At 30.8% G+C, this 16,015-nt stretch overlaps 1 protein-coding gene across 3 annotated transcripts; it reads right to left on the reverse strand.

The window, feature by feature from the left end:
- Window positions 1–637: 637 nt before the first annotated feature.
- On the reverse strand, window positions 638–13,479 carry LOC121118400 (uncharacterized). Of its 3 annotated transcripts, none has more exons than XM_071888446.1 (5): window positions 13,345–13,478; window positions 12,668–13,280; window positions 6,229–6,612; window positions 2,024–2,351; window positions 638–1,595 (listed from the first exon to the last, which is right to left on the reverse strand). In XM_071888446.1, exons 2-5 carry the CDS (start codon window positions 12,926–12,928, stop codon window positions 1,045–1,047), a joined length of 1,524 nt encoding a protein of 507 aa, XP_071744547.1. In that variant the 5' UTR covers window positions 12,929–13,280; window positions 13,345–13,478; the 3' UTR covers window positions 638–1,044. The 3 variants fall into 3 exon arrangements, with proteins under 3 accessions (XP_071744547.1, XP_071744546.1, XP_071744545.1); XM_071888445.1 differs by having other exon boundaries at window positions 12,668–13,295; window positions 13,345–13,476; XM_071888444.1 differs by having other exon boundaries at window positions 12,668–13,479.
- Between the last annotated feature and the right edge of the window lie 2,536 nt (window positions 13,480–16,015).

Below are 16,015 nucleotides of genomic sequence, written 5' to 3' on the forward strand. Positions count from 1 at the left end.
AATTACTGATCTGTATTACAGATCAGAGAGATTTCCTCTCAAACACCTCTTCAGGGGTAGGCGAAGGGCTAAAAAACATGTTTGATAAGAATGGTAAATATTTAACATAATAAAAAGAATAGACAATACAAGGAAAATTGCAACAATTGTTGCTTTGATTACCCTGACAATTTGAAGAATGTTTGGAAGGAGAGCAGCTTAGCTGCCATGATGTTTAATTAGATTATTTTAATCAACCCTGAGAGAAAATAAAATAAACACAAATTCTACTCCATATCAAGCAAGAATGTAGGCAGGAATAACCCCAATGAAGATCCCCATTCTACTCTAAGTCCAACAAAAGTATAACTCCCCAACCAATCCCTAGTGGTACTCTCTATTATCCATGAGCTCACGCACTTGTTAGTTTTAAGATGTTCCCTTCTCAAGAATTTTGGAAAAGATAAACCCTCATCAAGTTGCCAACTATAAAAAGATTCGCGCTCGTCTAAGGTAATATTTTCAACAACTCCAATAACATTACTAGAGACCAGATTACTTGTGATACTTTTATGCATAAGAAATCATAAAATGCTTCTTCTTTATTGAACTGCTGGGGATAAAATATTTTATTTTAATTTTTTTATTGGTATTGAACGTTTGTACTGAAAAATGACAATTTTGAGTTTTTTGACAAAACAAATTTGATGAATGAAATTTTTATTAAAATAGAGAAATGTCTCTTTTTTTAACGAAAAAAAACAATTTTTCAAAAAATATTGTCTTTTTGTCGAATTTGAGAAAAACATTTTAGTCAGGGAGGAGTAGTCTCTTCTGGTTCCTAGGACTATAAAGTAATATACATTATATTTGTAAGGATAATACATTTTTAATTTGTAATAGTTAAATTAACTATAGTCTATAGTTCAGAATGAATAAATAATTAAAAACATTTTGGCACAGGAGGTACATGATAATAAATGATTTATGTTTGATAATTAAAGCTATGATTTCAAATGATGAATCACAAAGAGTTCCAAATGCTTGTACCTTATGCACGGATCTTCAGCTTTTGAAAACTTTTTTCAAATATTTAGGAGCAAAATGATCCACAAAGACATCATTTGACATTTTAACATATTCGCTAAAACTAATTCTTTCATCTCCGTCATCATCCCCAATGGCAATGAGCCCATCAACCAGATTCTCCAATTGCTTATAACTAAAGTTCATTGTTTGAATATCAGGAGAAGACTTTGTAGCCTCAAAAAACTCTCCACGAGTTAAATACCCATCATTATCGGAATTAATAATGAGAAAAGCGATTTGCTCAGAGTACCAAGGATGTCTCTCGTGAAGTTTGATATATTCACCGTTATCCACATAACGATCCCCATTCAAATCAGCCTCACCGAATAATTTATCAATGGCTTCCGTATAACGCCTTCCCAACCATCCCTGAGAGGGATATTCATGAGCATAAAGCTCTGCAAGGGAAAGATAGCCATTGCTATCTGAATCATGCTCTCGAAACCAAGTAATATTAGGGGGATCAGGATCCTTCACAGTGTTTGTACCCATGGCTGGCCAATTTGTGATATCAGCCCACGAGGAAGCTAAAACAATAGTAGAATAAATTAGAACTACATTAATTTATTTGTAGAAAGTGGCCGAGTTTTGGTAAAAGTGACAACACTATTGGGTTAGAAATATCAACAACGGCTCTTCCCAAACCCACTCCTTATATTTGTGCTCTAAATGATTATTTCTCCCTATTTTGAAAATTCAAAAGTATTAGCTAGAAAGGAACACTAGAATAGTTTTTATTGTGATTTTTGTCAGCAAATATATCGTCTATCAATGTTGCCAACATATACTTTTCTTTTTGTTTTACACTCACCAGGACTTAGACAATTTTCACATCCCTAGAGACGCCAACAAAATGCTTATTACTATTTTACATGCACTGGGAGGAAGTTTTTATTTTACAATTCGTGCCACTCTGTCACTGTTTCTAGGTATATGAATGGAATTTAGACAATACCTTCACATCGGTAATTAGTTGCACTTGATCGATCTTCGATACATTGTTCCTCAAATGTACAAGTGTCATCATATCCACACCCCGAGGGCGAAAAACATTGTATTTCGAACACTTTGCAGTATTTCATATAAAAAGGTAGGAACCATTTTAGAATAGTTGAGGATGACACATTGTACCGTTCGTCCATGTTTTCTGGAGTAAAGAGATTGATTATGGGAGAGAGTTGATATTTGATAGGAATGAGCATCTTGGTTTTTTCCTCACTCCATTTTTCTAATCCTTTCTTAGGGACAGAGTTTCCAAAAATGGATTTCTCGGTTCTATCAATCTAAAAGGAGATCAAACTAAGGTTAATTAACTAATTATTATTAATTGAAGTTGAAAAGAAAGGAAAAATCATATCTGTATTTTATTTAAAACCGTGTGTGTTTGTATTAGTTTTGGGATTCGGTCTGAGACCGTTGTTACTTTTAGTAAACCGTGCTCATTCCGTTCAGTAATACAGATCTGTTTGGACAGGTCTCAAAGAAAAAATCAATTTGGATCTGCCCCACAAAAAACAAAAAAACTGGTCCAGATCGGTCTCATTTAAAATTCGGTCTATACCGATTCTGTAGACGCCCCTGCTAATACACACATGCAACACATTTAACTTTATATGACGCTATACTGCCGATCTTCACGATTTTAAAACACAAATGAAGTCCGATTCTGTAGAAGGATTGTTGATTTGTGTTTTAAAATTGTGAAGATCGGCAGTATAGCGTCATATAAAGTTAAACGTGTTGCATCATGTTTGTATTGTCCCCAAGATTTACTTTTTTGATAAATTTAAAGTAATCATTTTTGGGGCAGCCTCTGAATTTGACTAAATTAACTTATTTAGTCTGTCCATTTAATTGTCTTAAAATATGAAACTATCATTTTCTACTGATACATAAATAATCCTTTTATTAGGGGGGGTCACAAGTCCCTCCCCTCTAGCCCACCTCATGTGGAGGCCCCTGATTAGATTCTGGGGATATAAGATATCAGTCATTTTGGATTCTTTACGTAGTGATTTAAAAAAAAGAAACCTTTTGAAGATCAAATATACCATTTTCTATAAAAGTGACGTTAGCTATGGATTTTTGAAACGTTTTCCCAAAAATACTAATATTTGTAATTTTTTTCCAAAGTATTTAATTTTTCAAATTTTTTTCCTCAAAATTTAATTTCTCAAATTTTTTCCCCCGAAGTTTAATTTTTCAAAAAAAACAACTTTATTTTCTTTGAATTTTTGAAATTTTTTTCAAAAATTCAAAATTTTTGAATATAAAAAAAAAAAAAAAAAAAAAATATATATATATATATATAATCCTACTGACGCCCCTGTTAATACATAATATTTCGTGATCTGCTTTAAAAATTCGTATAATAATGAATAAAAAAGAAATGTATTCCATTCAGAGATTTATTGAACATCAAAAATATAATTTTTAATGTAGAGAAAGACATGTTCCAATTTAAATGAATTTTTATGAACCTTTCTCTAAGTAGGAGGAATAACTAGGAGAAAAGAAATAGGTACGTAGATCTTTATTATCTATGTATATATTTATTGAATAACGAATTCACGAAACTATACTTTTATTACTACATTTAAAAAAATTGATGTTTTTATTTTCTTTCTCTCATCAAGTTTTAATATTGCAAATATATTTCTATGTCAAAAATTATAACATTTAGTGACATTCAGAGGTAGACAAGTTTTGCATTTTAAACTTATGATAATAAAATTGTAAATTTATTAACATTTATTGACGTTTTTATCTTTAAACATAATTGAAACGCAGAAAAAGAAGGAAAAAAAAGAGACATATATACATATACAGACTTTAGACACAAAATTAAAGTTGTTCAGAATTTTGAGTTTCGTACGTCAGGCTATGTAGATTCTGATCGGGCCAGATTCCTGGACTCTGGAGGGAAAGTTTGACTTTTCACTAATAAGTTGTATTTTTTCATTTAACAAGATCGATTCTCTGTGTCTAAGGTATCGGTTGTCTATTCAAAAATGCAATAGAAAAATTAAAACTCCAAAAAACGAATTATTGCAATAACATAAAAAGGGAGAACGTGTATTAAATACAAATTGAAAAAGAGAATTAGGGAGAGGATTAGCGAGTTAGTCTTAGTATGTATCTTTAATCTTCATTGTAGTTGAAGAAGGAACATGATAAGTTAGCAATGGCAATGACAATAAATAAATCATAAGATGCTGGTATTCAGTTTTTTATTCATTATGCAGTTTCATCATAATTCATATTTTATATTGTAAAAATACCAACTATTTGCCCTCAAGATGACGTCCCCTTCATTTATAATGCAATTTATAAATAAAAACGCTCTATAGGAAAACCCAGACATTCTAATTCAATTTGAACGACGTATTGCTAAATATATTATCTAAATATTGTAACTTGTATAATGAGACATATAATTAATTAAAATTTGTACGTCTCATTAAACACCTTATTATATTACAAAATTAATTTTTAATTATTACCATCTATGAATGGATGCTATCATTTCATTTATAACTATTAAATCTCTTTATGTTTTAAATTGATCAACCATCTATTGAAATACAATTATCGTATTGTGTTTGTTGCAAGTAGGATTGTTAACACTTTATTTAAAATTACTCTTCCCATTTTTTGATTGCAACTTGTACAATTTGCTTATACAAGTTACAGCTTGTACAAAATAAAAACGTTAAATACAATTGTAGACACAAAAATCATTAAAGTACAAATTATAGATTACTCATATTGGACCGTCAGCAATAATTTATATTAACAAATTATACAATACTCAAGATTTCTAACCGTCAACAAATTATTCTTATTTATCCTCTGCAGGCGTTGCAAATTGTGCTTAAAATAATCAAAATTAATTGTCACAATAAAAGAATGATAAATTCATAGATTTAACTAGAATGGACCATATCGCGTCGATATAAGTCTCATAAATCAATTATAGTTTATAAAGTTATTGTGCTTAAAATAATCTATTAGGTATTTTAAATCATACCACAAATTCTATTATAATGCTTATAATTGATGCAAATATGTCTATAAATTATCGGCTATGTAAAATAATAATTTCGGATTTTTTTTTCTTAATTTTTGTTCAAGATTGTTTTGATATTGATGCACCACATATATGTAAAGATCATTTAAAAAAATGAAAGAAGTTTCTTATGAAATAGACTGAGAGTTTAAAATAATTTTCCCTGTGTTGATTGACGTTAAATTTATAAGTGTAACCTTTTCAAGGAAACAAATCTTCATTAATTATTTTCATTTTCGTACAATTCCTAAGAATGCTGTTTATGGTAATCATAGAATTGAGCAAAGTTATACAGATTTTGAACATAGTTGAAATAGTATTTGCAAGAATAGTAATCAAATAAAAGGAACTCTTATGAAAATTTCAAAAAATACGTTTGTTAACGAATTAACAAACATGAATATGATTTTTCTTTGGAGATTTGAATAATTTATTATTTTTTATAGAGGTAACTTTATCTAAAAGAAAATTTTTTATGACTATTTTTTTTTTTTTTTAATACAAAATTTGACACAAATTATACAAAATAATATATGTTTATATGTATAATACACTTTTATTATATTATCCAAACATTTTGGGTTTTTTTAATAATAAAATAATTTTTTTTTTGTCAAAAATTTAAATAAAATTGATTAGATTAATTTCACATTTCTAACATTTTTTTGCAAATATACATCGAGTTTTGACAAAAAAATAACTTTTGTTTGTTGATCTGTTGTTAAATATTCTATATTTAAGAAAAAAAATACTGTTTGTTACGAAAAATAATGAAAATTTCCTCTTACCCCCCCTACCACATATTACCTTAGTCATAAGTTTGTAAATAGAAATTTTCATTCAGTGGTTTCTAATCTAGTTTAATGATAATTATTATATTTTTGTGTAAAATATGTAATTAGCCAATCAACCAACTTTACAGATGTTGTGCTTTATGCATTATTTTGACGTTTTTTCGTGCATTCAAATACATTATAATTATATATTATCTTACAAATATCAAGGTAAAACAGGTATTAAAACAAAAATGCATAACTATACAAATAGCACGTCATTTTTTGCACTCGTTACGCATATATTTTTATACTTACAAGTTCATCCTGTGGTAAATAAATCCTACTCGTCAGATTTTGACATGGATCTTCCTCCATCCTTTTCATCTTTTTGTCATCTTCATTATCCTTGGATCCGCTTTTCTTTCCCATATCGATGCCAAGGATTTTATAAGCAAAGATTTCTCCACATTCCCCAATCTTTTCCCGTCCATTCTTCATCTTTTCGAATGAATTAAAGAAAGAATAAGAAGAAATCTTGTTTCCAAGGAAAGAAGCACTCAAAAAATGTGTACCATAGTCACGAATGAATTTTTTAAATGCCCGAAGCTGTCTTACTTCGGATGTTTGCTTTTCCATATATTTGAGGACACCAAGGAAGGCAGGATGAAAACTTGGGGTCAAAAATTGACTTATTTCTACCTGCAAAAAAAGAAAATAAACCACATCGAGTATATGTTCGAAAACTTTGATAGTTTCTCCTCTTCAAAGTATGTATGTAATTTATTTGTGCCCACAGAAACCAAAAGGGTTGTAAAGAAATATATGTTATGCGTCTGTAGTGAACAACAACAATAAAAAAAAGGCAGTTAAATCATGTACTGTGAAACAAAAAGCTGTAAAGTATTATCTACAAAAGTTTTCATTTAAAGATAAAGACACAATAAAATATTCTCACTGTGTCAATTCTTGCATTTATTTACACTCATAGTATGTGGAACAAAGAACAAAAGTGAAAATTTAACCTATTTTCCACCATTTTTAAAGCTCAAAATTCTCTTCGAAATGAAAATATACAAACTATGTAGTGTTGAGACTTGGTTCAAAACCGATTTTTTTTAAAGTTTGGTCTTAAGTTATTCTTTAATACTCTTGGTAGGAGGGGGGGGGGAATCACATTCAATGTTAGGGCGGAGTACCACTCAATCAACTTCCATTAACTTTTAAAATTATAATCTTCCAAAATAAAGAGGTTCTGTGATTTAAAATTTTTCTTACTCTTGGGAGAGTAAATGCCAGGCATTCATTGAATTTTCACTCCTACAAACAAAACAGATTTTAAATCACAAAACCTCTTCATTTTGATCGGGATAATTGCTAAGGTTTGATGATTATAATATACAAAGTTCTAATAAATACATTGTCTACACACGTATTATGCATACACGCCTGATATATGTGGTAATCCCCCTTTAGTTTAAAAAAAAAGTTCTCTCATCAAATCTAAGGTTACCGATTTTATATTATACAAAAGGTGTGCAAAATTCAATGTTAAGCATAGAAGCGTTAGAAAGGATGGATTTGGGTGAGTTTCTAGCATATTGTATGAGACTAGAGAGCCCTGGGATGGGGACAATTTTTTTGAGTAAGAAATATCATAAAAAATTAAGGAATGGGTTGGTTAAAAATAGACAGTACTACCCGAGCTGACCTGCGGCCTAAAAGTCAATCCGTCCATTACTAGTATACATATATAGTATAAAAATGATATCCCGTTACTAACGTTAATGTACCCTTTCTATCAAGGCCAGACAAGTCTTTGAAACTGTCATATAAATGTAATAATGAATTATTATTGCTATTTGGTATATTATGTCTAAGAAATAAAGAACTCATTTAACGTTGTTTTATGTATTAAATATAGAACAACTTTCGATCATAATTCTGCCTAAAGGTACTTCTAAGGAATGGTCTTTGTTCAACTCATGAGTGAGTAGAAGTCTTTCCTTCATTAACTCCTCAAAATATTACTTTGGGGGATCATTAAAAATCAATTCTACAAGGTGTTTCGAAATGGATTTGAATTATGATTTCTTTACAAAATGGAGAAACCATTACAGAGGCAAATAGAAAATCTAATGATTTTTGTGGGCACATGAAGCTTCTTTAATTAACGTTCCATTAATTCAATAAATTAAATGATTTATTCTGCAAACAGTGGCATGAAGATGTATTGATCATTTCGATTTATTTTCTTTAAAACAAATCCATCGTTAATATTTTGAAAGACTAGATAAAGTTATATTTAAATTTAAAATTGGAATAACATATTAATATACTTCATAAAATAATCCATTTAAATATATTTTATTAACTTATTGAGAGCACTAAATTCAAATAATTATATTAATAAATTATTATTAGTACAATAAAAATTAAGAAAAAATAGAAATATGGGAAGCACCCTCTATGTTTTTAACATACATAACTTTTACAATTCGATTGTTTTGGTCAACTATTTCTTTTTTTACGGCGTCAACTACTTCTTAACATTATCACTGAGAGAAAATATATTCATAGAGGGAGACTGAAAAATCGTTCCATGGTCTTCACTAAAATATAGGTTCAAATTTGTGTTTACAAACTCCGTTGAGAACGAAAAAGACAACAACTAAAAAACTAAATTGTTCATGGACCGAGTCTGAAGACTAGTAAATATTTCAACAAGCAACAAGAAATGAGTGTGGCCATTACTTGATTAAACTACAACCAATTTTTTTATCAGATACATTTTTAGGAATTGTAATCAAGATAATGTATTAAATAGTCTAATGTTTTTATCAAGTGTTTTTCTTTGATTTTTATCTATATGGTTCTTTCACGTCGAAATATGGTACTGAATCGTGGTTATACCTCCAACTTTGATTTTTTTTTTTAAATTTTCTAAAGGTCAAACTAGTGATGGATTTTGGGTCTTACTTTTTTGATCCTGGTAGTTTTGTTATTTTTATAGAAATATTCGGGTAATATGCATACTTTTTCTCGGTGCTAGAATTTTTAAGTTTTGTTTGCTATAACCGAGAAAAATAATATTTTTTTGAGTATTCTGGTTTCTACTGTTAGGCTCCCCTTCCAAATTGACTCGTATCAAAGATCAAGAAGTTGACAAATATAACCTAATTTGAAGTTGTCTTTTATAACTCTGTCTCGCCTTTGAAACTTCCCACTTACTCACGACTACTTAAATAAGATCTATATCATTTTTTTGGATACAAATCTGAATATTCCAGGTATTTTGGGACAAAACTGCATTTCTAAATCCTGGGTTTGGTCTGTTTAGGATCATTCTAAACTATGTATGTAGAACCGGTACTGAGTTTTTGGTTCTGATATATGTATACTCGAGGTCTATCACTTGGTCAAACTTATGCTTGTGAAAGGTCTTAATAATTGAGAAAGAAACATATGAAGGCGACAAGTTTGGAAATAACTTGATCTAAATTTCAGCTTTTAAGAAAAAGAGTGGAGAGGATACCTAGAAAGTGTACTTTGTACGAGTAAATCATCCCAACAGGGAATTAATGTTTTTCTTCATTTTGATATATTGTTATGGCCAATCTTTTAGTCAATTCAATTAATCCAGCTATTGAAAAAGCCTGTTAGCTGGAGGATATACATGGTCGTAGTAATATCCTTTTTTCCATGCTAGATGTCCCTTTTATGATACGGCAGATTACATCACTATAACATTTTTTGTCCTGTCCCTGATGCCCAATGCATCTTTTTCTTCACTTAACAGAACTACCCCTTGTTAATTAAGTTAATTGAGGTTGTGTGGTTAGTTATGCAGTAATATTAATGTATACTCAACGGCCTAGCCGACAAAAAAAGGGTAGCTTTTTACTCAATGTATATATTTCTTTCTCTCTGGTCTAAATGATCATTTTCGTTTTCTACGACTTAAATGACAATAATATTTGATATGGGATTCAGAGCATGGACAACAATTATGTTGAATAGTGTATTTGAATTTGAAAAGGAAAATAGTACACTTATGTATGTTCACCTTAAAAGTGTAAGCAAAAAAAAAAAAAGAAGATAAATATCATAATTTATCAAATAAATATTTATATGCATTTATATATGTACATACATAAATGTACCTTGTAAAATAAAGATAATAACTCCTTATGTGTACCCTAAAGTAGATTATGTAGAACAGATGTCTATTCTTAATTAAAAATAATTACATATATCTCGAAGCACGGTAATTTTTCAATTATATGGGTACTAGATATATAAATCTCTGAATTGCTTTATAATAATGGAGCGGGCTCTTCCATACATTATTAAAAACTAGTTGATAAATATCTCATTTTATTTTGTTATATTTTTTCATCGCTTTGTTTCATTATTTTTGCTTCGAAATTTATCCATGAGCAAAAAAAGAAAGAAAGAAGAAATGAAATGATTTGAATTAAATTGAATATGAACTACTTCTTCAACAGTTAATAGAAATATGGAAATGTATTCAAATATATGCAACCCTTCATAAAAAGGAATCACCATGGTTTGTTTTCTCCATCTATTGTTGTTATTATCTGTTGAGTCACCTAGATAATAATAGCGTTGAGACTCGCTCAAGACCAATTTTTTCGGTTCGGTCTTATGTTATTTCTTTCTAGAGTGATATTTAATCGTTTTCAAATCGTGCACGAATTTTTATTTTTGATCTCAATCTATACTGTGGTCCATTAAAATCCGGACACTTTGAATTTTAAACTTTAACAAGATAATTTATACGATAAATAGATGAGTGTCTGGACTCTATTAATCATTAATGTAGCCGCCCTGGTACCCTTTGCAGATGTAGTTCTTTGTCATCGCGCCCCAGTGCTGGCTTTGATGCCCTTGGTGTTTGGATTACGGACACTGCAGGCCTTCCTCTCGACATACACCAAAAAATGTTGTCAAGGAGGTTGGCGTCAGGGCCGTAGAGGGCAAAAGGCGTCAAAAATGGGTTCAAAAGACTCATTCAAAAGGATATTGCAAAGGAGGATATGGTTTCTTTCATTGCTGGTGTCAAAAGTGCCTTCTCAATCCTCACAAGGCTCTTTCCGCCCACTTTTTTGAAGGCTCTCTAAACAGACTAGTGTGAAACTCCGAGATCTCTTACATGGACCCTCATGGACTTCAGGGGATTAACCTGGGCTATTTTTTTTTTAAATCCTCCATGTTCAGTTTGGCCTTTTTACAAAGTATCCCTTTCTCTCCAAAGTTTCAGACTTGCTGACAGCGTAGACAGTTGTCCTTGAGACGCCCAACTGCTTGGAGTGCGTGAATGAAAATTTGTCAATCACGTTGAAGTGTTATTTTCTCGACTTGTACGTAAGCTATAGAGCTAAGCTTTGTTTTATTTTTTAACGCATTGTTTATGCCTTAATATATCGAAATACGAATTAATTTCAATATCTCAATTTTCATTAATTATTGAATTATTAAGTGTCCAGATTTCAATGGACCACCCGGTAGACCAATTTTCTCCACTATCCTTATTTATGAGTTTTGCAAATATGATTTATGCGACACAATAAACTCATATGATGTCATTGTAGGTATCAATGATTTTAATTTTGAAACACAACTGACGACATCGACAATTCATAAGTATCAGCAGTCAATTAATCAGAATTATTATTTGTGACCGGTCCAGAATGACCGGTTTTTAGGACTGAACTAGTTCGGATGATTAAAATCATAACGGGTCCAGACCGGTCTATGATTTTCAGACTAAAGCCCAACACTAATAGTAAAAAAATGTACTACTTTTATTTTGTAGCAATCTAAGAATCTATGTTAAGAATAGATACATTGATAAAATCAAAAATCCTATGAGATCTAGAGTAGTTGGTCACGTTAATATCATGTTATTTTTCGTAAATATAACATCATCCCTAGTCATCATTGATATATTCATTATACAGTAAGTCCCCTGAACTTGACTACTTCAATTCTCGATTCAAATGTCGAAACAGCTTTTGTGATTTTTTTCTATAAAATTCATATGATTTTTATTGAAGGACTTTTTTTTTAAATAATGTAAAAATTAATTTTTTTAAATGACCTTAGTAATATATTCTGTTCACATTTCACTTAATGACAATTTTCCGACTGACATCCCATTTTTACTACTCTAATAATTTATGTGGACTGAGCTTGAACAATACTCCGGAAGATTAAGTGAGCTTTTTAAACGAAACAACAGCACCTAGCTGGTGTTGCTGTTTAGTGGATTGAAAATAATTTGCTGTTCAAGGCAATAGGCGTAGGAAACAGGATTTAGGCAAAATCTAGTAATAAATTGTTATATTTGGGAAATTAATCTTTTTTTAATAAATTAGAAAAACAAAGAAAAAATAATTGATGTGCTGTCTTTTCTGAGTAAAATACCCTCAAATGTCTTCAACATAAATCATAGTCTCAAATAGTCAGTCAAATTGAGATTGCCCCTTAAAAAATAGATTATCATATTCTACGCTAATACTCAGGGCAGATCTCATTTTAGATAATGCTCCTGTTCATCACCCGTACATGTATTTATTTTAGGCAAAGTTAGGGTAAAAGCTTAATAGTTGAGAAAGGATTAGTCCTTTTTCAGGATTTATACATTCGGATATCGACTACATCGCTTCTAGACGCTCTTTACATAAGGAATTAGCGTTGAGTTCCTGGGTTCTACTATAAATATTTGACTTACTTTATATGAAACGCAAAAGGCTTGAGAAACGGATATAGCACCTCCCTTCATTCCAGTCAAAAATGAGACCAGTCTTTCGTAGTGCTCATTTTTCGTCCACGCCAATTTTGTCAGGGCTGGAATAAATCCCTCATTATTTCCATCCTCTTCTACTTCAATCCCAATATCGAATCCATTATCGATGAGCATTGCATCCTGCGTCTTTTTTAGATAATCCAATATATTTGTACTGATAAAGGTTCTAAATCTATCATCGCACATAGCGTATTCTCTCAGATTGATGCCCTGTAAGTAAAGAAGGCTTAGATAATAATTAAATCAGTACATTAGACTGGGTTAGCATGAGTCTGAAAATACATTCCTGTTCTAGTTGGTGTCCTCCCGACGGAGTATGAAAAGTTAAATTAAATATTTCCTTTTTGAGTCCTGGATCCTCAATGAAGCTTGTAGCATATGGATTCCCCATTGTAAGATCATAGCCTACAAGAGCAGATCGTATGTTTTTCACTGGTGTCCAAGAGGAGTCGCATCCGCTCTCCCCCCTTTTTGCAAAAGGTTTTAATGTCTGTTGTTTGTAATTCCCCAAAATGTTGCAACAGAAACGTAAATATCCCTAGAAACAACATATCTTTTAGAAAAGTGGAGTCACATTCAGTCACTAGTCACTGGTTCTATACTTAATTATTCACTACATTGAACTAAATGAATTTGATCCTTGGATCTGGGAAATAATCATGCTTACACCATATTACAAACAAAAACCACCAGGAGATTCTCTCTCAAAAATAACACATGTAATACATAAAGTTAACTAAAGTAAATTCATATTGTGTATGTATTTTATATTTCTCTATGCTTGGTTTTCTCAAATATGCGTCACGGGCGAGCGTAAAGGACTTAAACAGGCTCAATAATAACACTCCAAGAATTATGTTAATTACTACCTACTAGAGACACTTTTTATCTCATTTATTATATGTACTCTACTGTTTTTATTATTATATAGAATTCATTTTTTGAACTCATCATCGTAATAAGTACATAGTTTATTTGTGGTAGTCGTCGTAGAAGCAACTCTGTGCCTGTTGAAAACATAAAAGCAGACACGTCCTTTCCTTTCATGTTTTATTTATGGATACAGGTTTATTTGAGCTAAAACTACTTTACTAATCAAAAAATCCTTTAGATTTTATGAAAGTTTATTTTATTTTCCTTTCGTATTTATAAATAAGGACTCTGTTTTATTTTACTACTCAAATGTGGAAAACCTTAGTAGTAAGTAAGTAGTGTTGTATTCGAGTATTACTCCAAGCTACCTCCATCTTCGTTGGGGCAGGATGACCTGAATCAACGCTGCATTAAATAACATGCCAATGACGTCATAGAAAATAGGAGAAAAATACAATTTCCGTTCGAAAAAAAAATGTCAAAAAGGCCATTAGATGGCTTATCTCTATCTAAACAAAATCACGTGGTTCTTGTGAGGTGTGGAGAAAATAACTCCGGGATGTATATTCTATGTGGAAATTTTCAAACAATTCGAACTGGAAAATTGTGATATTGTCTTAGCACTAACTCAATTCGATGGATTTGCAAGTTGGGGCGAAATTATATAATAATTTTTTTTTTTGAGTGGGGCAGTTAATAATATTTTTCTTTGGCGGTTTTTTGACAATTTTGAGAGAATATTTATTATAAATGCTGAATTTGATCTTTTTTGAAAAATTTAGATTTCAATTTTTTTGAAAAATACTTCCTTTGAACGAATAATCCTAGACGAATTGAAAACCAATCTCTAAAAAATTATAAACCTAGATGTTCCAGCGTCAATCCTCGATGTACAACTAAAATCCTCAAACTCAATTTTTTTGACTCAAATCCAGCATTAGTTTCTTGTAACTTGTTTCTCAGAAATAAAATTTAAGAAAAATGGGCGGGGGGGAGGGAGTTAAATATTTAAAAAAATAGTATAATAATCAAGGTAAATAAGACGAAATCATAATTATGACGAGTAAACAATGAGGAAATTATTATTATTATTCTGCGATATAGGCAGTTTACCTGATGCTAAATGTACATACAGAGATTTGAATATACATATAAAAGTTATGTACATACATGGAACCAAAAACAAGTTTCAAGTATATATTTATTTTTATAGAACTTGCACTTTTCAAGGAGATTTCACCTAGATGATTTTTTTTTTCATTTCTACAGCTTTTTGATAGTAAAACATTTAACAAAAAGGAATTTACAAAAATTTATCAAAATATAAAAAATCAATTCATTTAGTAAATTGAGAATTATGTCATTTTTAATGAATGTATTGCTCCTGACATTATCTTATAATTAATATGATAATGTTTGGCGTGCCAACATAAAAATAATCTTGAACAAAATAAAAAGTTCCCTATAATTTCTTTGACTTAAAAATACGTTACGGGTAAAGTGTAAAAACAGGTATTTTACAAAATACACAGACCATGTGCAAAATTCGCGGGCAATCTATAAAATTTCAAATAGAGTGGCCATTTTACGTTCATTTACATTGTCAGGTAAAATTATTGTCAGTAGTTATATTGATAAACAATTCATTACAAACAATTTCATCATACAGGATTTGATTACGATATAATTTCATTGAAAGCAATTGGATAATCTTTTGCACTTTGATTGAAATTTATATTGTATTCGGAAAATCAAACTATTTTATGATAAGAAATTGTCACAAGAGACCCCATTACAAAATGTACCTGGGCCAACAGGTTGTGCAAGTGGACAGCTGATGCCTAAGAGGGATCAAATTCTATCGCCGTTACTCTGCCGAATATCAAGGACCCCTTCTAATATTCTATAATACATCCCGGTCTACGGTCTATGCAAGTAGGCCGCTTGTCTACAAGGTGTGTCATTACCCACCCCACTCCTGCCGTGAGTATTGAGGAACACTTCTAATATTCTATAATACACCTCGGACCATGGGTTGTGCTGGTACAAAACCTGGGTAAAAAAACCCACCGCCGCTGCTTCCATGAGTATTAAGAACCCTCGTAATTCTACACAACTCTAGGGCTTGAATTGTTTTTGGTATTATACTTAGAGGGATTTGTAAGTCTATGTGAAACTTTGGCAGTAGTTAATGAACTTCATGCAGCTTCTCCCCAACCATAGGGTTCAGGTATTTTTTTATACTAAAATATATGCCAAAAGGGTGAGTAATTTGAATGTAAGTGATAAAATGTGGGTATATCAGGAAGCTCTCTAAGTATAATACCAAAAATAATTCGATTTGTGTAGAAATATGAGGGTTCTTGATGTTCAGGGGAAGCATTATATTTGAAATTTTAT

The sequence above is a fragment of the Lepeophtheirus salmonis genome, chromosome 5 (assembly GCF_016086655.4).
Source record: "Lepeophtheirus salmonis chromosome 5, UVic_Lsal_1.4, whole genome shotgun sequence".
Classification (NCBI taxonomy): domain Eukaryota; kingdom Metazoa; phylum Arthropoda; class Copepoda; order Siphonostomatoida; family Caligidae; genus Lepeophtheirus; species Lepeophtheirus salmonis.

Coding starts and splice junctions, on each gene's coding strand:
- LOC121118400 (XM_071888444.1), bottom strand. CDS start 12,928: ATGTGCGATGATAGATTTAGAACCTTTATCAGTACAAATATATTGGAT. Junction 2,352..6,228: donor ATTTACCACAGGATGAACTT/GTAAGTATAAAA, acceptor ATCTCCTTTTAG/ATTGATAGAACCGAGAAATC. Junction 1,596..2,023: donor AACTAATTACCGATGTGAAG/GTATTGTCTAAA, acceptor CTATTGTTTTAG/CTTCCTCGTGGGCTGATATC.